Source organism: Phascolarctos cinereus, unplaced genomic scaffold (genome assembly GCF_003287225.1).
Source record: "Phascolarctos cinereus isolate Bilbo 61053 unplaced genomic scaffold, phaCin_HiC Scaffold_1;HRSCAF=81, whole genome shotgun sequence".
Taxonomy (NCBI): Eukaryota; Metazoa; Chordata; class Mammalia; order Diprotodontia; family Phascolarctidae; genus Phascolarctos; species Phascolarctos cinereus.
In genome coordinates, this window is record NW_027555514.1 from 60,576,313 (window position 1) to 60,598,209 (window position 21,897).

At 37.8% G+C, this 21,897-nt stretch overlaps 1 protein-coding gene across 6 annotated transcripts in view; it reads left to right on the plus strand.

The window, feature by feature from the left end:
* The window catches only part of ARMC3 (armadillo repeat containing 3), a 159,335-nt gene that overhangs the window by 1,821 nt on the left and 135,617 nt on the right, over window positions 1–21,897 (plus strand). For 4 of the 6 annotated variants that reach the window (XR_013485710.1, XM_020978261.2, XM_020978264.2 and 1 more), the window contains exons 2-3: window positions 6,456–6,616; window positions 7,231–7,394. Coding sequence is in view for 4 of the 6 variants with exons in the window: in XM_020978261.2 (XP_020833920.2) it covers window positions 7,245–7,394 (150 nt within the window). In the remaining 2 variants the exon portion in view is untranslated. Of the gene's footprint in view, window positions 1–6,455; window positions 6,617–7,230; window positions 7,395–21,897 lie in introns of those variants that run through there. The other 2 variants (XM_078151945.1, XM_020978262.2) reach the window with 2 other exon arrangements.

The following is a 21,897-nucleotide window of genomic DNA, read 5'->3' on the forward strand; positions in this document are numbered from 1 at the left end:
ACGACAAATTTAAAAATATTCAAATAATGAATCATGGAGCCCATCACTGCAAGGCAGCTATAGAAAAATTAATGCTATCTTGAAAAAAGAAAGAAGAGGATTGGTAGATGTTCTCAAATCATAAGATAAACAGGTCAAAAATGTCCAGAAATACTTCTGTAGCAAATGGAGACCATCTTTACAGGGAAATACTAAAGGCTGACAGTATGTTCATGATGCCACTGTATATAACAAATGTAATCAATATTGGTTTGCTGCTGGATGGAGGCAATGAAATATATAAGATTTCTCACCAAAAGGCCAGTCCTCCATAGCCACATGAACTCAACCAACAAAGAAATAGCAAACATATGAATGAGTCATGCAGATTGACTTATTTATAGACATGGAAGGATTTACAATAGCAGCAGAAGACCAGACCATTGCTAAAGAAATTTAAGGAAGATAACCCATAAGAAGCACAGACCTATTGATTAATGGAGATTTTGCAACACAGTGGCAAAAACTGTGTGGGTTTCAAAAATTTGGCACCTTCCCTGCACTTAGACTCAATCAACAGAATTATATAACAGATGTTTGATATCCTTCATAAAATAACATAGCATCTCCATACTACAAATAACCCCCTCCCCCAAATATCATTGAAACTTAATAAATTAACTATGTTGGAACATCGCAGACAAATCAGTTGTGCTGGGTAGGTGATTCTTGGTTGTAATCCTATCTCCTTTGACCTCTGGAATATCATATTCCAAACCCTCTGGTCCCTTAATGTAGAAGCTGCTAAATCTTGTGTTGCCCTGATTGTGTTTCCACACTACTTGAATTATTTCTTTCTGGCTGCTTGCAATATTTTCTCCTTCACCTGGGAACTCTGGAATTTGGCTGTAATATTCCTAGGAGTTTTCCTTTGGGGATTTCTTTCAGGGGAAAACTACAACCTTTTCAAAATGAGTCCAGGTCTAGTCTATATAACAATATCTTTTTAGAATTATTTTATATGGAAAGTACTCATATTTTTCCTCTATGAAATTTCAGGCATTTTCTAGGATCTTATGATTCATGAGAAAACAGTCATTCTTTAGAATATTACTTTTTACCTTTACTTATGAGTACAGTGAATTATCCAAAATTATTTAGGCTGGTTTTCAGAAAACAGAATTAAAATCAAACCCAGGTCATATTCAAAGTGTTTTTGATCAATCAATCAATAAACACATTTTCCAATGTAATATGACCCATCTGAATTTGTACTTGGCTAGAACAACCTTTAAAAATTTAGAACTATTGCCATACCACAAAAAGGCATCAAGGAAGGACTTTAGTGGAGGCAAATTACTTGGTTTGGGGGTATAAATTCTGTTTACCACCTCCACTAGAAACCTAATTTTTAACAATGTCATCTGTGAAAATTATTGAACCTTTCATAGTCATGAAAGTGGATGTGGTAACAAAAGTGAAAGAGTTGTTTTCTTAATATGTGGCACACTGGATAAGATTGCTGGACTTGGAGTCAAGAAGATCTGAGTTCAAATCTAGTTTCAGACACTGGTTAGCTGGGTGACTCCAGGCAAGTCACTTTACCTCTCTCAGTCTTGGATTCCTTATCTGTAAATTGGGAATCATAATAGCACCTACTTCATGAGGTTGTGGTGAGGACTAAATAAGACAACATACATAAAATATTTTGTAAATGCTAAAGTTCTTTATAAATGCTAGCTGTTATCATCATTGTTATTGTCTTGCATAACAATGCCAAGGATTTTACCAATATTTTTTATTAATACTCTAATGTGCATTTCTGATGATTCCTATGATCACTGATAATTTCCTATGATATGATATGAAGTATCAGCTTGGTGTAAGATCAAGAGCTACTAAGACCATTATCACACACCCACTATCCACACCTAGACTATTTCAATAGCCTCTTAATTTGTCTACTTATCAACTATCTCTTCCCTCTACAATCTACAATCTATTCTACATGAAGCTGCCAAAATTGTGTACTTAAGAAGAGATACGACCTCCTTACTCCTGTGCTCAAGATGTTACTATGGCTTGCAATTGTTTCTAGACTAAAATACAAATTCTGTTTGGCTTTTGAAACCTTTCACAACTTGACTGTAAGCTATCTTTCCAAGCTGATTTCACATTATTCCCCTAATGCATTCTATTTGTAGTCAAACAGGTTGCTTTTATCCAACATGTAGTCTCCCTCCTTTACACAAGTTTTCTCTGGTTCCTAAATTGTCCTCCCTCCTCACCTTTACCTCTTGGGATGCCTAGGGACCTTCAAAGTTCAACTAAAGTGCTGCCACCTATGAGAGGCCTTTCTTCACCTCTCACCTCCATAAATTAACACTTTGTGTTTATTTTGCATACGTAGCACTTGGGACATCTGCCCCTCAATGGGTCCCTCAGAATAGTTACCCAATGTTCAATATACTTGGTGGGTTCATATACTCAATACCATAGCCCATGAGTCTCCATTAAGGTGTTTTATTATTATTATTATTATTATTATTATTATTATTATTATTATTATTTAGTTAGAGAGTGTGATTCAAGGAAAAGGCATATAATGAAACAGTATTGTAAGAAAAATAGCAATAGAGCATTACCTCCAATACATTTGTGGAACATTAACCCACAAATATGCACACTATCACTGGGAACTGTAAGCCCACACAGGGATCAGAAAGAACATACAGAAACATATGTGCCAGAAACAGACAAGGAAGGTCACAAATGTAGGGAACATATATGGGCATGACAAATAAGTGGACGGACAACTCTGATCTGGAGAGCGATGATATCTTATAGTTATATCCTCTTGCTGCTCTCTCTGGGACTGAACCAGTGTTTTACTTTTCTGATGCTCCTTCACTAGCTGCTGTACTTTTGTTACTCTTTGCCTCTCACTATTTCCTGGAATCCTCTGCTCTTTTCTGTGCCTGTTACTCCAAGTAGTGTCATGATCCCTTCTAGGATATGATCTCTGGAACCATCTTCTGGGCCTCATCTCTTTAGGGTCACCTGCCAGCCATTTCAGCTCACTTACCTGGGTGTGGTACCTTGAAGCCTCTCCCTGACAAGGACAGACTGACAGCACTTAATCATGGCTGGATGACATCCAGCTCACAGGACTCAGGCAAAGTATCCCCAAGATAAGATTAAGTCTGTTCTTCTTGGCTTGTGTGTCTGAAGCAGAGAGTATTGTCCTCTTCAGATGACTATTCAACAGGGTTAGAAATTATTAGGGTTCTCTAGGGTTTTAGCATGCAAATAAATTTGAGCCAGGAATAAAAGTTAAGGAAGGGGCCAAAATAACTGTTGTCAAACTACCTCTCTGGCATTTCTGTCATTACTGTGAACATCTGTCTACATCAATGCCCAGTAGTCACTCTGGAGCTGTGTTTTAGTCAGCACAAAACCTCCCTGTCTCTTCTACATGTATGTCTGATATTTGCTCATCTATGTATGTTTTCCCCCACTAACATACAACCTCCTTGAGGCCAGGAAGAGCAACTGGTTTTTTTTTTTTGTCTTTGTAAGCTTACCCCACAGCACAGTGCCTGGCATATAATAGACAACTAACATGAATTGGAACATGTAGTAGGGGGAAAAGGATTAAATTTCAGTACTGAAAGTATGAGAAAAGGGGGTCTTCCTGCATCTACTGTACTTCCTCTAGTTTCCTAAAATAACTATTACCCTCTTCCAGAAAACTGAGATCTCAAACATCCCCAAAAGAATGAAAATTGCATAGAATTAGAGAAAAGTACCTTTCATCATGGAAAGAATACTGTTCACTAATGAAATTCTCATGAATTGGATATTGAATCTATATTGGGTTAACTTTCAATCAATTTAGAAGGGCTAAAATTAGTTATATGAAGCTTAGAATAATTTCCCATTATTCTTGAACCTGACTGGTGTCATGACTTTGATTTGTTATAGTGCTTCCCCCTCCCCCAAAGCCTTAGAAGATGTGAGTCATTTTCATTTAGTAGGAATGTCAAAAGTTGAGTGAAAAAGGATAGATTAATCATCCAAATCTCCAGCTGGCTTTGGCTCTCTCCTATGCAAAGAAGACCACCTAATCATGTGGTGACAGAAATGAAGACAAATCGCTTACTTAGAACTTAATAAGTGGAATGGATGTGGAAGCAAATTTTTATCTGCTACGTTACTAAAACAAAAAGGACACTTCCATGTCAAAGGTGGGGATGGGGAGGGAGAGAGTGACTATAGAATATACAGAAGAGTGATAAAGACCGTAGACCCAGTTTTGACAAGGCTCCAAATAATGACTTATCTTCTGTTTATTTATATGTCTACATGAAACATGAATGTTCAGGAAAAGGGGAATCGATTTTGCAAGTATGATTTTGTTTCCAGTGGACCAGTAAGACTGATATCTGTGTACAGTGGAAGTTTTTTTAATGGAAATTAGTAACTAGAAAAGCCAATGCAATACTCTTTGTTGCATTTGCTTTGTCAATCAAAGAGCACTCATGGTAGAAGTCAGTATTTATGAATTTAGAAAGGCAGTACCATTTATAATCTTGACATGGGTCTGAGATTTAGGGGCCACGGTTATTCCTAGTCCAGCTTCTGTGTCCTTGGGAAAGTCATCTAACTGCACTGGGAGTTTGTTTCCTCATTTGTATAAATGGGACAATTATCCCAGATTTTTATATGTGTCAAGAAATAATTAATTATCATAAGTCCTTCATTAATTCAACTCTACCAAATCCATAATTGTTGATAATTGAGTAAATATGTGGATCTTTTTCAGTTTGCGTAAAACATTCAGCGCAGTTCATTCCTCTGTGAATTTTATAACATTATTAGTAATAGAAATCACATTCAGAATCAGTAGTTTATTCATTGCAAGGACTCAGGGAATTAAATAGGTGCCTTCAACTCTGTAGCCAAGCAATTCATTCTTGTTTAAAAAGGAACGTATATGCTTATTTTAAATCATTATGAAATGTAAGGCTATTATAAATAGTAATCTTTCACTGATTTGCCTAATTTTATTTATCAATATCCATTTATGCCTTAATAATTTACAAAATATGCTTGCTATGAAATCAATAATATTATAAGGGCACAAATTAGAATTTTTGTGTTTTTAAAATTGTACTCTTTTTTTTTCAATTGGACCTGTGATTTCATTGGTATGAGGAAGTCCTGGTAAGAAAACGCCTCCTACCCAGTAAGACAGGCATCTGTTTTGCATCTTAGCTTTAAGGAATTGCCTTGGTTGCTGATGGGTTGAACAATTTGCTCAGGGGCACCCAGCCTGTATGTGGTGGAGGCAGGACTCTGGTCTTACGGGTTAATTTACTACCTACTACTTATTATCTTGACAGGTAGCATGGCAGAATAAATGGATAGCCAGCCTCTGAGTAGAAAGTTCACATCCTGCCTCTAACACAAACTAGCTTATGTGATTCTGGGCAAACCAGAAACGTAATTTATGAGTACCCTAAGCAACTCTCTAAGACGAAGTTTCCAAGTTTTCAAGCAGTTACTTGTCTCCACTATCAAAGGAAATTTTTCTCACTGAGTTCCCTATAGCACTAAAATGAGTTCAAAACCAATAAAAATCAACTTATCTTGGTAGCTATTACTATTAGAGAGATGCTTCTTCCCTCATGCCACTAGGGAGACCCTTAACCACTGTTACAGGGGTGGGGGAACCTCCTGCCTCCAAGCCTCATGTGGCCCTCTAGGTCCTCAAGTGTGATCCTTTGACTGAATCCAAATTGTTCTGTGAAGTTTGGATTCAGGGACACACTTGAGGACCTAGGGGCCATAAGTGGCCTTGAGGCTGCAAGTTCCCCACCCTGGCCTAGTATGATCCTCTTTGTGGCTAGGAGGTGACCCAGATTTTGGAATGTCCTGCCAGTGGAGAGCTGGTTCTATCTACCAAGCTGGAAAGGCTGCTGGTATGGGCCCAGAAGTGGGCTCCAGTTGTCTGTGGACCAGCTTGGCTCGGTTAGCAAAGACTCATCACCAGAAGTTTGGATGCCAGGTGATGAACTTTCTTGGCAGCAGTGATCCATAAAGAACGTCTCTTAAAGCATGGGAGGGCTGTGATCTGTGTCACTGGAAAGAGAAACCACATCAGTGAAATAATGGATTTTTTTTGAAGGAGATAGAATGAGATTATATTATAGGAATACCTTAATACTTAGGGGAATTTGAATGTACTTTATGTGTATGTGTGAGTGTGCACGTGTAGGTATATGTATGTGTGCCTGTGCATGGGTGTATGTGTGTGTGTGTGTGTGTGTGTGTATAATACTATATACATGAATCCAAATTTATCCAATTACAAATGGTAATGAATTTTCACTGGTTCATGAATATTGCCCTACTAGATGTGTTTTGGACTTTCTGGATTTTAACACCATGCGTCTGTTGCAATCTCATTCTAGAAATGACCTCCGTGATTGCGGCCTCCTCACCCTAGAATATTCATCCACCATGCCAGCCGTCTGCTCCCATTGGTGAGTCTCCTAGGGGAGACTCCAGCTGGCCAGTCTTCATTCCCCTCCTGACTGTGTTTCTGACTTCAGATTTCAATGCTCCAGTGCAGGTGCCTTCCCTCTCCTGCCTTTTCAATTCCCTTTTGTGTATTGTTTCCCTCCATTAGGATGCAAGCTCCTTGAAAAGAGGTTTTTTTTGTTTTTATTTGTATTATTGCTGTTTGGCACAGTGCCTGGAACATAGTAAGCACTTAATAAATACATGCTGCTTTGTGCCTTGCCTTAGAACTTCAAAGTATTCCTTTAATTTTTAAATCACATATTTAAATAATAATAAATTTTCTTTCTGATAAAAGACTGCTTAAAATAAGTCACAGAATATAAATACTATATGTGGTATAAATCAAGATATTCTTCCCATGAGTTAGATCTATGTAAGGGCTTCTACATCTTGTGGGTAACCTGGCTCTGACATGGAGGAAATTCTCTTCCACAATAATCGGATATTCTCTCTTGCAATATGTAACCCTTGTCCCAAAGTGCATTCGTATGGGACTCTTTCCTTATGGGTAGAGATGAATGCCCTGCCCTGCAAGGGGCAGGGTAGAGCAGTGAGGGGTGAGAGAGCTCCAGGCTTTACCAGTCCCATTTGAGACTCCTGTAGGGGTAGTCCACTTTGGAACTCTTCAAGCTTTGAGTCACTTTGGGTACTTCTCACTTTCAGCTTTGAGAGGGAAGATGGAAGAAGCCAACCCCACTTCAGGGTGCCGAAGGAAAAGACTCTGGGAAGATGAGAGGAGTTGGCAGTCTCCATCATGTTGCTATATCCAGCTTGCTACTCTAGAGACTTTGGTGACTTCCCATTGGGTGAGATCAAGGATTCTCTTGGTAAGCTGAATTGCTTTCTTCCCATTGAGAGAATTCCTTCACTTTGTGTTGCCTGATATCTTCCTATATGTATCTTCTCTGATTTGTTTTGTTATTGATTTGATAAATGAGTTTTCTTCACTATTCACTATGTGTATTCATGGTGGTATTGGCATTGTGGGAGAAGGGTCGAGCCTTGGATATAGAGCTGTGGTCCCCCTTTCTTCCCAATAATAATAAGACAACGTGATCAGAAATCAGAGTGAATGTGACCTTATCCCCAGGTAAATAATATTTAAGGGAGTGGATAGATGTAAATTTTAGCCCAGTGTCCCCTTTCTCTGGGGAGATCAGAGTGGTGGGCTCCAGTCCCAAACTCCTGCTTCCCCTCCTGGCAGGAACAAAAGTCTCTGTTGGAGAACAGTGGGGAAAAAAGGGCTGGAGATTTCTATTCTGCCTCCCTTTGAGCCATATGACAGTTCTTTCCACAGCCTTCTCTAGATGTGGGGCCCATGTTTGACACACATAGGGTCCTTACTTATACGGACACAGATAACACTGATGACCTACCACTGGGAGGAGGTGGGCATGACCTTTGAGCTGCTTTGTTATTAGGGATGATGAGTTGGCACAGATCCAAACATGCTCTTTTTGCCCCAGATCCCCTGTAGTCAATAGCAGAAAAAGCAATGGATTTGGAGTCAGAGAATTTGGGTTTAGATCCCTGCTCTGCCACTTCCTGTCTAAGACTCCCCTTTCCTCATCTGTAAAATGAAGGAGTTGGACAAGATGACATTCAAGATCAGGGTTAGGATTACAGTCTAGTTCATGTGGCAAGCAAAACTGGGACCTTGAATAAGTAATAGTATCTGCTGATAGGCTAAGCCATCCATCCCATACTGCCTGATGTCAATTAGGCATACTGATCAGCTGGTGAAGCCACTTCCAGCAGTGTAAGAATGAATTCCTACACTGTTCCTGACTGGGAGAGCTCTGAGCTGCGCTGCTCTTTGGTGTCACTACCAGCACCTGCATTTGTGGGTTTCTTCCTGGCACAAAGGCTGAGCCGCTGCTTTATTTTGACATTTTGACACAAAAGCAGAAATGATTCTAGGAAGTAGTAGATTTCCTAGGAGATATCACGTATAAAGGAGTTCTCTGACAACATCAGAAAGAGAAACTGCTACAGGGGGTAATCTGACCTGCCTTCTATGAGTCACAGATGGCATTTAAAGGGGTTTTCAGCAGTGGAAATAGTGTCCGGAGTCAAACTTTCATGCAGTGACGTACTACATATTATTAAAAGAATTCAGTTGCTTTTAAGTTGCAATTATGAGTTTCTGTAAGGTGGGATTTAAGTGGGATATGGCTGTATTTTTTCTGTTCACAAAAGTTGAATATCCCCATTTCTGCAGAAGCAGGAAGTGAGGACAAAAGTCATATGGTAGACGGATGGATGAATTGGATAAGAACATACCCTCTGGTCGAAGTCTCTTAGTTCTACTTGTACTAAGACCACGTGTTTATATTCTAATTTGCATTGTACGATTTGTCTATATCTCATAGCTCCTACTAGTTTGCAAGTTCCTTAAAGGCAAGGTCTCACTTCTGTCTACCTCAGCACCTACCTACTGTGGTGCCTTATATAGAATGGATGTGCATGCATAGAGAATACTTGTAGAAGGGTACGTGTATGGAAACATTTTTGTCCGTGGTACATGCATGGAGAAGCACAGGGACAGGGAACACATGTGACCAGGGTATAGAACTGAAGAGGCAAAAAATGGGGAAAATATGTTAAGGGACACACTTGTAGGGAACATGTATGGTCATGGAGCACACAAGGAAAGGTAACATCCTCTTGATGCTGTAGGACTGCTGACATCTGCTAGTGATGACATTGCTACACTTTCTTCTACTCTTGAATCCTGTCGTCTCCTGTCTTATGATGACTAATGTCTTTCCAAACCCCAACCCTACATTACTCCTTCCATTTGGCTCCTCCACTATTACACATTGGTGAACAGAGCTGGAGAAAGTTGCTCAATTGTGCCTACAGAGTTCACTACAAATTCATGTTTAACCTTGAGCAGCTGCTGCAGAACTACAAAGGCTGACTTTCTAATGGGAAGGGGCATGTGTTTTAGATGCCTTGTGCTCATGGCCACATGCAAGCCTGGGGGAGGGCAGCAGTTACAGCAATTTATCCTTCCCCACCTACCCCCACCCACTTCTCAAGAAAAAGTTCTAAAAAGTCCCCATTCATATCCAGAATGGAAGAGAATATCTACATGGATGTTCTTGCTCCTTCATATCTCCACTAAGTCATCAGTCCTTCTGGTTCTGCAGCCAAGAGTAGAATTCCTTATGATCCCCAAGTGCAAGCCTGTTAGCAAACAGTCACATTTGGTTAGAAACAGGCCCGGGTGTTTTCACATGGTCAATCAAAATAGTCCCTTAAGTCCATTATGTGTGTTCTCTCATCTCAAATAGGCTCTCACTGCAGCAAGGCAGTCCCTTTATTCCTTCCTAATTGATTCTCTATAAAATTCCCCACAGAAACTGTTCTAAGCCATCTCTTCCAAGGTTTCTTCTCTTGTATTCTAAACTGTACCCTTATAGAAGATCTTGACTTCTATTTGGCTGTGAAAATCCAAAACGTTTGCACTGAGCAACCTCTTCTCCATTTATCTATGTATTACAACCCCATGAGATCATTCCCCCATTCCCTTTTCTTTTATTCCAATCTCTGATGAAGAGGTAGGTTTTTTTTTTCCTTGCCAAGGCCAACACCTCTACATGTACCTCTGATCCCAGCCCTTCTCCTTTTCTTTAGCAAAATGTGTCCATGATCATTCCCTTTCTTATCTTTAATCCCTCCCTACTTACTTGTTCCTTCCCCAGTGCCTGAATAGGCACCCAATGTACACAATGCTTTAAAAGAACCATCACCAAAACCTACAATTCCCTGAAGCTTTCATTTAATATTTCACCTCGCTATTGCAATCAAACTCCTAAAAGAAACCCATAAAACTATATGCACTTGTCCTCTTGTTCACTTATTAACCGCTTTAATTTGGCTTCTGACCTCAGAAACTGTTCTTTCCAAAGTTGCTGATCTCTTAATGGGCAAATCTGATGACCTTTCCTCAGTTGTCATCTTTCTTGTCCTCTCTATAGGATTCAACATGAATTTAGGGTTTAAGGTTTTAACCTTAGCCTTAGCCCTAAATCCTCCTAGATATTTCCTTCTTGGTTTTCATGACACTGAACTTTCTCAGTTCTCTTCCTACCTGTGATCAACCACTGCTTCTTGATCTCCCTTGTTGGTTCACCATCCATATCTAGCCCCCTAATTATGGGTATACCCCAACACTCTGCCTAAGCAGAAGCCAGAAGTATCCAAAGCCTGAACAGACTAAAGATGCCTATAAAGACTCAACATGTCCAGAGACTGGAAGAGATTGGAGATCTCTCTCTTGCTTTCACCAACTCTGGTAGGTCCCTTATACAGGCTCAGGGCATTGATCTCCACCAATGAGAAGAGAGTCAGCCCCATACAAATGGACTTTTGGACTTAGGTTATATTCAAAAGGGGCCAGCAACACTCCTGAACCAGATTAAAATGTAATTGGGAAATGTCTAACAAAATAAATAAAAATGTAATGGAACATAATGTCAATTTTTTGTTTTCTAAGTCAGTATGTGGCCCACATAGATCCTTTTCCATTTGGATTTGATATCACTGGTCTAGAGCACTGAGAAGTTGGGCAACTTGCCTAAGGTCACACAGCCAGTGTGTGTGAGAGGTGGGTCTGTTACGCCATTCTGCTTTTCACGTACACGTCAGAGCTGTATATATCCTCTCCTCACTAGAATGTAACTCCTCAAGAACAGAGACTTTCACTTTTGTCTTCCCATCTCCAGCACCAGGTTATGTGGCACATAGAAGATGCTTAATATCACAAGCACCCGTGTTTCTGGCATAAGCATCCTTAACAAATGCTTATTGATTAACTGATTGATTAGATTGCTCCTACAGGGCCTGTTCCCCATGGGGTTTAGCTCCGTGTGTAGTTTCTTCCATGGGCTACTCAGCTGGGACTGCCATGTTGGACATAGTCTTCACCAGAAACTGCTTTGCCAGATGCTGCACAGATTGGCACTGCTCTGCTGGGCATTGCTAGGCAAGGGCCACTAGGTACCTGCTTATGGAGCTTCTCCCTGCTTCCAGCTCCTGAATTCAGTTGAAGTCTTTGTCTAAGGAGTTCTCTCTTCCTCAGTGGGAGACTGGACCAAAGACAGAGGCTTTTTACAAAAGCTCCTGTCCCTGATTCAGCCATATGACCAGCAACAGCCCTCCCCAGGGAGAAATTCTCCTGAGTTGATTTTTTTCCTTTATACAGTATGTGTTCCCTCCTAGTGTCTTGGGGAAATTCTTTTCTTCAAGTTCTAAGCTCTCCGGGATACAGGGCAAGGTCTCCTCAGCTAGCTAATGGCCTCAAACTTAATCTTTTCTTTGGAGTACATTTTTTTTTTGTCTACGGTGCTTGGGGTCTCCGTGGGTGACTTCATTCTTATTTAAGATGAGCACTTCAAAAAACCCTTTTGATTTTAATCTCTGAAAGCCAGACTACACTTGGAACTATCTCTGAAAACTATAACTACACTTCCATTGAGGCTATTTTCCTAGTATATGCCAAACAGCTCTGGAGTTCAGAATTTCCAAGTTTTCAGCTCCTAAGCCCTTCTACTCTCCCACGTAGATGAGTGGACAGGGTAAAGTCCCAGAGACAAAGATAAGCCCACGGGGCAAGGGCATCATTTATCCTACTTAGTTAGCCATATTCCTGGTCTTTCAATGGTAGATATAGACAGCCAAAGCTTGAAGGGATTTTGAGTTCACCCTTACTCAATTGAGTATATACAAATATATTCAAAGTGACACAAAGTGAGATAGTGTTAATAAATGCAGGAATCAAGAAGAGCCTCTTTTGGAGGTGTGACCTGAATTGGGTCTGGGAGGAAGCCAGGGAGTCTGTGAGGTCATGGGGAGAAAAGAGCATCTTTATGACTTGAAGATTACTCCTGTGAAGTTACAGGAGGTAGGAACTGAGAGTCATGCATAGGAAGAGTGAGCAAGTTAGATTGGAATGACATAAGAAAGAAAGCAATACAAAATAAGTTTGGGCAGGAAGTGAAGAGGCATATCATGGAGGGTTTTAAATACCAGGCCGAAAGTTTTATGCTTTTTGAGTGGGGGAGTGGCAGTTTTAGGGTCAGATTTATGGTGTAGGAACCTCAACTTGATAGCTATGTGAAGAATAAGTTGAAAAAGTTTGAGGTGACTCTGGAGTCAGGGAAACCAATTAAGAAGCCATTTTAAAAGTCCAGATTTATAGGTAGAGAAGAACTTTCACACATTGAACCCTTAGTAGGAATGCTCTTCTGAATAGCAAATAGGATTTCCCACTGTTTGAGGACCATGTACAATTCAAAAAGTCAGTGTCTATGGTGAACAGATTTTTTTCCCATGGTACAAGACAAATGCTCTGAAACTGTTCCAAAGCTCTGTATAAACTACAGCATGGGAGATGAGGGGGATTTATAAGCAGAGAACTCCCTTGAACTGAAGCCAAAAAAAAAAAACCCCAACTCAGATAATTTTTGAACAGTGCTGCAGTAGAGGAAATTGCCTTGTGGAAATCCATTTCTAGGACAAATTGTTTACAAGTATTGTGTATGTGAGCAAAATGAATATAGAACAGCCAAAGGAAAGTTAAAAGGACAGAAGAAATCATCCTGATCTATAAAATCAGTGAGTGAGATAAATTAGAAGATCTATGAGGTCCCTCCTAGCTCTAAGTCCTGTGATTTTTATGACTTCTCATCATATCCAGAACTTTCCTTTTACAGATGAAGTAAGTGAAGCTCAGAGAGTTTGATTACTTTGACTAAGCTAAGGTCACATTGCTAGCAACTGGACTCAAATACATCTAACTCCTATCACAGGATTTCATCCACACCATGCTGTCTCTGAATCAACAAACTTTGTACCATATTATACATAAATAACTTGTATCGTAGACAGATTAAGGTGCCGGCATATTTTTTAAAAAATAATTAATTTTTCCTCAATTACATGTAAACAAAAATTTTTAACATTCCTTTTTACAATTTTGAGTTCCAAAGCTGGTGAAGTAAAGGCAAAGGCAGACACTCACCTGAGCTTTCCCAAATTCCCCTCCAAACAATGTTAAAATAATGCTTCAAAACTAATTCTGGAGTGGCAGGATCAACAAGAGGATGAGGTGAAACAATTTCCCAGCCCAAGACAACTTAGAAGGTTGGCAAGAAAGGTCTGTATCGTTGGGGTGAGAGTGAAGAGCAGTCCAACAGAGGCTGTGCCAGCACAGGCCACATCCCAGCAAATCAGCAGCAGTCCCTGGCAACAACTGAATCAGTGACTACTGGGTGACTTCTAGAGCTCTCAGTCGAAAGAATATAAGCGAGTCAGAAGAGATTACAGGACAACCTTTACTGGAACTGGCTGCAGGACTCTGTTGCATTGCCTATCCATGGTTCTGGGTCAAATTCCCAGGGCAATGAGGAGCACTGGCAAAACTAGAGACCCTGATCACAGCTTCAGGGTGAAAAAAAGTACCTGTGGTCACTCACAGGGCAAAGCACAGGCCAGGCGAACAGTGACCACACCTCTCCCCAGATCACATCACCTTGGAAGTACTGAAAACTTAAAGACTCCCCAGAATTAGCTCGGAACAAAGCAGCATGAAAAACCTGAAGCTTGGGACAATGCCCTTTGCACCTGGGGAGCACAGACCAACTTTAACATAAAGTTGAAAAAATGAGCAAACAACAACAAAGAATTTGACTATAGAAAGTTACTATGGTGATGGGGAAGATCAAAACACAAACTCAGATGAAGACAAGGAGATCAAGGCAACCACATGCAAAGTCTCAAAGAAAAATGTGAATTGGTCTCAGACTTAAAAAAAAAAGAAACTCCTGGAAGAATGCCAAAAGGATTTTTTAAATCAAATAAGAGAAGGCGAGGAAAAATGGGGGAAAGAAATGGAAATGATGCAAGAGAAAGTCAACATCTTGGTAAAAGAGGCATAAAAATACTGAAGAAAAGACCACCTTAAAAAACATAATAGGCCAAGCCAGATGTAAAAAGGGGTACAAAAATCCACAGAAGAAAATAGTTCCTTAGAAAGCCAAATTCACAAAATGGAAAAAGAGGTACAAAAATTCACTGAGGAAAAGAGCTCTTTAAAAAGCAGATTTGGCCAAATGTAAAAGGGGGCACAAAAGCTGAGAAAACAATTCCTTAAAAATTAGAATTGGGGAAGTGGAAGCTAATGAGATAATTTTAAAATTATTGGACTACTTGAAAGCTATGATTTCTTTAAAAAAAGCCTAGACACAGTATTTCAAGAAATTAGTAAGGAAAATTGTCCTGATATCCTAGTACCAGAGGATAAAATAAAAATTAAAAGAATTCACTGATCACCTCCTGAAAGAGATCGCAAAACGAAAACCCGTAGAACATTATAGCCAAGTTTGAGAACTCCCAGGTCAAGGAGAAAATATTGCAAGCAGCCAGAAAGAAACAATTCAAATATCATGGAGCCATAGTCAGGATAATGCAAGATTTAGCAGCTTCTACGTTAAAATATTGGAGGGTTTGGAATATGATATTCTAGAGGGCAATGGAACTAGGATTACAACCAAGAGTTACCTACCCAGCAAAACTGAGTATAATCCTTCAGAGGTTTATTTAATTATAATGAGGACTTTCAAACATTCCTGTTCAAAAGATTCAGAGCTGAATAGAAAATCTGACTTTCAAATACAAGGCTCAACAGAAACACCTAAAAGATAAGCAGGAAAGAGAAATCATAAGGAATTCAATAAGGTTAAACTGCTTATATCCCTACATGGAAAACTGATTGATACTTGTGACTCCTAATAACTTTCTCATTATTAGAGTAGTTAGAAGGAGTATACATAAATAGAAGGTGTGTACAGGTGTGAGTTGAATATGGTAGGATTTTTACCTAAAAATATAAAATTAAAGGGTTACAAAGAGGAATGCACTGGGAAAAGGGGAAAGGGAGTGGTAGAATGGGGTAAATTATCTCACATAAAAGAGTACAAAAGAGCTTTTACAGTAGAAGTGAACACAGTGGGATGGCGGGCAATGTTTGAACCTTGCTTTAATCAGAATTGGCTCAAAGAGGCAATGACATACACACTCAGTGGAACATGGAAATCTATCTTACCCTACAGGAAAGTGGAGGGGAAGGAGGGGGCTGATAGAAGGGAGGGTGGACTGAGGGAGGTGATGATCACAAACAAAACAGTTTTAAGGAGGGGCAGGGTTAAAGGAGAGAGTGGGGAGGATAAATGAAGAAAAGCAGAATGGAGGGAAATAAACAGTAATCATAACTGTGAATATGAACGGGATAAACTTATAAAATGGAAGCAGATAGCAGAGTGGATTAAAAATAAAAATTCTACAATATGTTTTTTACAAGAAACACATATGAAGCAGAGAGACACACACAGAGTAAAGGTAAAGGGCTGGATTATGCTTTAGTTGAAGTAAAAAAAGATAGGTGTAGCAATCACGATCTCAGATCATGCAAAAAGCAAAAGCAAAAGTAGATCTAATGAAAAGATATAAGCAGGGAAACTACATTTTGCTAAAAGGTACCATAGACAATGAAGTTCTATCAGTACTAAACATGTATGCACCAAATGGTATAGTTTCTTAAAGGAAACATTAAATGAGTTATAGGAGGAAATAGGCAGTAAAACCATACTAGTGGAGGACCTCAACTTGCCTCTCAGAACTGGACAAATCTAACACAAAAAAATGAGTTAAGGAAATAAGTAGAATTTTAGAAAAGTTAGATATGATAGATCTCTGGAGAAAATTGAATAAGAATAGAAAGGAAGATACCTTTTTCTCAGCACATGGCACCTACACAAAAAATGATCATAAAATGGCATAAAAACCAAATAACCAAACGCAGAAAAGCAGAAATATTAAAGACATCCTTTTCAGATCATAATGCAATAAAATTATATTCAGTAGAGGACTCCAGGAAGAGATTTGAAATTAATTGGAAAGTAAATAATCTAATCCTAAAGAATGAGTGGATCAAAGGACAGATCATGGAAACAACTGATAATTTTAAAATGACAACAATGAGACAACATATCCAAACTTATGGGATACAGCCAAAACAATATTTGGGTGAAATTTTATAACTTTGAATGCAATGGGAAAAAACCTAGAAAAAGAACAAATTAAAAATCTCCAGTTAAATGTCAAATTGTAAACCCTGAAAATCAATGTAGAGGTTAATCAAATCAAAAGAAAACCATTGAATTAGTAAACAAAACCAGAAGCTGGTTTTATGAAAAAATATATAAACCATCATTTAATTTGATTTAAAAAAGAAAGAAGAAAACCAAATTATCATTATCAAAAATAAAAAGGGTGAATTCACCACCAACGAAGATAAAATTAAAGCAATTATTAGGAGCTGTTTTGCTGAATTATACAACAATAATTCTAACAATCTAAGTGAAATTGACAAATGTTAACAAAAATAGAAATTGCACAGATTAACAGAAGAGGAAATAGAATATTTAAACAACCCTATCTTAGAAAAATAAATTAACAAGCCATCAATGAACTAAGAAAATATCCCCAGGGCCAAATGGAGTCACAAGGGAATTAAACATATAAACAATAATTAATTCCAACACTACATAAACTATTTGTGAAAATATGCAAAGAAGGAGTCTTTCCAAAAACCTTTTATGACAAAATATGGTGCTGATACTTAAACCAGGAAGAGTAAGAACAGAGAAAGAAATCTACAGACTAATTCCCTCATGAATATTGATGAAAAATTTTAAATAAAATAGCAATATAGGGGCAGATATTATACAATATATCACAAAGATCACATATTATAACCAGGTGGGATTTATACCAGGAATGCAGCGATGATTCAATATTAAGAAAACTATCAGTATGATTAACCTTATCAATGACAAAAACAATAGAAATCATGATAATATCAATAGATGCAGAAAAAGCTATTGACAAAATACAACACTCATTCCTAGTTAAAAAAGCATAGGGATAAATGGAGCTTTTCTTAGATAAGCATTTATCTAAAACCATCAGCAAGCATTATCTGTAATGGGGATAAGCTAAGAAGTCTTTCAAAAGATAAGGGGTGAAGCAAGGATGTCCACTATCACCACTACTATTTAATATTGGACTAGAAATGCTAGCTATAGCAATAACAAAAAAAAAAGAAAGAAAGAAATTGAAGGAATTAAAATAGACAATGAGGAAACAAAATTATCACTCTTTGCAGATGATATGGTAGTATACTTAGAGAATCCCAGAGAATGAATTTAAAAACTAGTTGAAATAATTAACAACTTTAGCAAAGTTGCAGGATATAAATTAAATCTACATAAATCATTAGCATTTCTGTATATTACACAAAAGCCCGGCAGCAAGAGATAGAAAGAGAAATTCCATTAAAAATAATTGTAGACAATATAAAATGTTTGGGAGTCTACCTGCCAAGGCAGATCCAGGAACCATATAAACACAATTACAAAACACTTCTCACACAAGAAAGTCAGATCTAATTAATTGGAAAAAATATTAATTGCTCACGGGTATGCCAAGCCAATATAATAAAAATAACAATTCTACCTAAACTGATTTACTTATTTAGTGCCATACCAATCAAACTTCCAAAAATTACTTTACAGAGCTAGAAAAATAATAACAAAATTCATCAGGAAGAACAAAAGTCAAGAGTATCAAGGTAATTAATGAAAACAATGTAAAGGAAGGTAGCCTAGCTGTACCAGTTCTCAAATTGTGTTATAAAATGGTAATCATCAAAGCAACCTGGTACTGGCTAAGAAACAGAATAGTGGATCAGTAGAATAGATTAGGTACACAATACACAGGAATAAATGATTAGAGCAATCTAGTATTTGATAAACCCAAAGACCCCAGCTTTTGGGACAAGCAATCACTATTTGACAAAAACTGCTGGGAAAACTGGAAAGCAATTTGGCAGAAACTAGGTATAGGCCAACATGTCACACCATGTACTAAGATAAGGTAAAATGGCACATGATTTAGACATAAAAGGCAATACCACAAGCAAATTAGGGGATAGGATGTCTGGACAAGGGAAGAACTTTTTACCAAATAGGAGATAGAGAGCAGTAGCAGATGTAAAATGAACGATCTTGATTATATCAAATTAAAACGGTTTTACACAAACAAAATCAATGCAGACAAGATTAGAAGGAAAGCAGAAAGCTGAGAAAAAATTTTTGCAGCAAATGTCTCTAATAAAGACCTCATTTCTCAAATATATAGAGAACTATGTCAAATTTATAAGAATACAAATCATTCCCCAACTGACAAATGGTTAAAGGATAGGAACAGAAAGTTTTCAGATAAAAAAAAACCCTAAGCTATCTTAGTCATATGAAATGTTCTAAAGCACTATTAATTAGATAAATGCAAATTAGAACAACTCTGAGGTACCACCTTACACCTATCAGATTGGCTAACATGACAGAAAAGGAAAATGATAAATGGTGGGGATGTGGGAAAACTGGGACACAAATGCACTATGGGTGGAGTTGTGAACTGAATCAATCATTCTGGAGAGCAATTTGGAACTATGCCCAAAGGGCTATAAAACTGTGTACACCTTTTGGCCCAGTGATAACACTAGTAGGTCTATATCCTAGAGGGATAAAAAAGGAAAAAGATCTATTTGTACAAAAATATAGCAGCTCCTTTTGTAGTGGCAAAGGGTTGGAAATTGAATGGATGCCTCTCAATTAGGGAATGGTTGAACAAGTTGTGGTACATGATTGTTATGGAATACTACTGTGTTATTTTAAAAAAAAAGTGATGAGAAGGATGATTTCAGAAAAATCTGCAAAGACTTACATGAACTAATTCAAAACGAAGTGAGAACCAGGAAAACATTGTGCACAGTAATAGCAATATTGTATGATGATCAACTGTGAATGACTTAGGTATTTTCAGCAGTATAATGATCCAAGGTAATTCCAAAGGACTCATAATCAACAATACTATCCACTGCCAGAGAAAGACCTGATGGAGACTGAATGCAGATCAAAACATGCTATTTTTCACTTTATTATTTTTTCATAATTTTTTTGTCTGTATTTTCTTTCACAACATGACTAATGTGGAAATAAATATGTTTTGCATGATTGCTTATGTATAATGTATATCAAATTGCTTGCTGTTTCAGGGAAGGGTGACGGGAAGGAATAAGAGAATTTGGAACTCAAAATTTTTTAAATGAATTTTAAAAATTATTTTTACATGTAATTGGAAAAATATATTCTTTAAAAAATAAAAGTTTGAGTTCCAAATCCTTCATCTCTCTCTCTTCCCTCCCCCCTTCTTTAGAAGGCAAACAATTTGGTACAGATTCTACATATGCAGATACAGATATATTCAGGGGTGATTATTTCCTTTGCCAAAGGATTTTCCCCAGGATTTCTTTAAATAATGAGTTCCACCAGTATACTTTAAAAATCGATTGGTAACAAGCCTATTTATATACAAGTTTTCAGGAAGACACCATTGCATAAGGAGGGCTTAAAATCTCAGTGGAAGCTTGTTGCCTCCTGATGCTGACAGGTGACACCAGCACTGCAGGTGAATGAATAACATATTTATTATTTTTCCACAAGTGTTCAGTAGCAGCTCTTCTCTCTGAACTTTAAGCCAAAATGTTTACCTATATTTTTCTTGAATCATAAAAACACACCTAAATTCAGAATCATGAAGATGAAAAGCATATTCATTTAAAATAGCAGTATAGGGGCAGATAAAAAAATTAGGTAGTTTTCACTTTCATGTTTCTAGTGATTTTTACTAGAAATTTCAAAGGATTATCCTATAGCTTTCCCTTCCCTTTTGCTATTTACCCATGGTCCATTTGCAAGTTGCATTATGGTATATGTATATCAAAGTCCTTGCTCTTTTGTCAAGGAAAGAATAGAGTTCAAATCATCATTAGTATTCCTTGAAAAGATTTAATTAATTTAATTAATAAATATAATATTTTGTCTCTCTATTCTATGCAGAAACAACCTGTGCTATAAACAAATTTGGATATAGATACATTAAGGGTTACTTATTTTCTTTGCCAAAGGGTTCAAAATTCTTTTGATGCCTCAGTTTGGGTTCATTAAAGGGGGTACTAAGAAGAAACTCTCTGGGTTAATATTTAATATGGAAAACTAAGGAACTCTAAGTTATACAGGTCCATAATCCCTTTTGGGAGACTGTGGTATATTTAAGCATTAAAATTCATCTGCCTACGGAATCATTTTTCTTCCTTCAAGGTCTATTTATGGGCCAACCTTCTCCATGAAATGTTCCCTGATTCTTCCTCCTTTCCCTATCCCCTCCATCCTACTCCAAGCCATGGTGCTGTGGGTAATCTCTCTTTCTTCAAATTTCTCCTTTCATTTTGACTAGAGTCCTCCTTTGTGCTTCTTGCATCTGTATTCTTGCTTTTACCTTCATTATTAATTTATTCCTCCCCTTTCCATTAGATTCTGAGGTCCTCAAGAACAGGCCCTATATCTCACATATCTTCGAACCTACGGTACTTAGTAGCATAACATTTTGTATGTAACTGGAGCCTAAGAAATATTTGCCTCATTAATCTGGAAGGATTATGATAATTACTGCTACTAATACTATGCTATATAATAATTGTATCTAAAGAACACTTCAAGGCTTGCAAAGTGCTTTTACAAGTATTATCTTATTTATTCTCACAACAACTCTGGGAGAATTATTTCCATTTTACAGATGAGTATACTGGCAGCTAGGTGGCAAATCTGAACAAGGGAACTGGGCCTGGAGTCAGGAAGACTCATCTTCCTGAGCTGAAATCTGGCCTCAGACATTTACTAGCTATGTGACCCTGGGCAAGTAACTTAACCCTCTTTGCCTCAGTTTCTTCATCTGTAAAATGAACTGAAGAAGGAAATGACAAACCACTCCAGTATCTTTGCCAAGAAAACCCCAAATGAGGTCATGAAAAATCTGACAAAACTGAAAAATGACTGAACAATGACAAAAAACCATTTACTGAGGCAAACATGGCAGTTAATATAATCACAGACAATGCAAAGTAGCTAGAAATACAGGTTCAAAAGATCACTTCAAATTAATTATGAAACATGTAGACTCAAGTGACAGACCTAGTGGATAGAGCATCATTTAGCAATCTTGGAATTATTGTTATCCTAGAGGGCTCAGAAAAATCTGAACAGCAGCCATGAGCATTACAAAAATTTTGATTTTTATCCTGTGTTAAAAAGAATATGTAGGTGAATATAAAATTTAGAGATTCAATATGCCATATGTATGGAT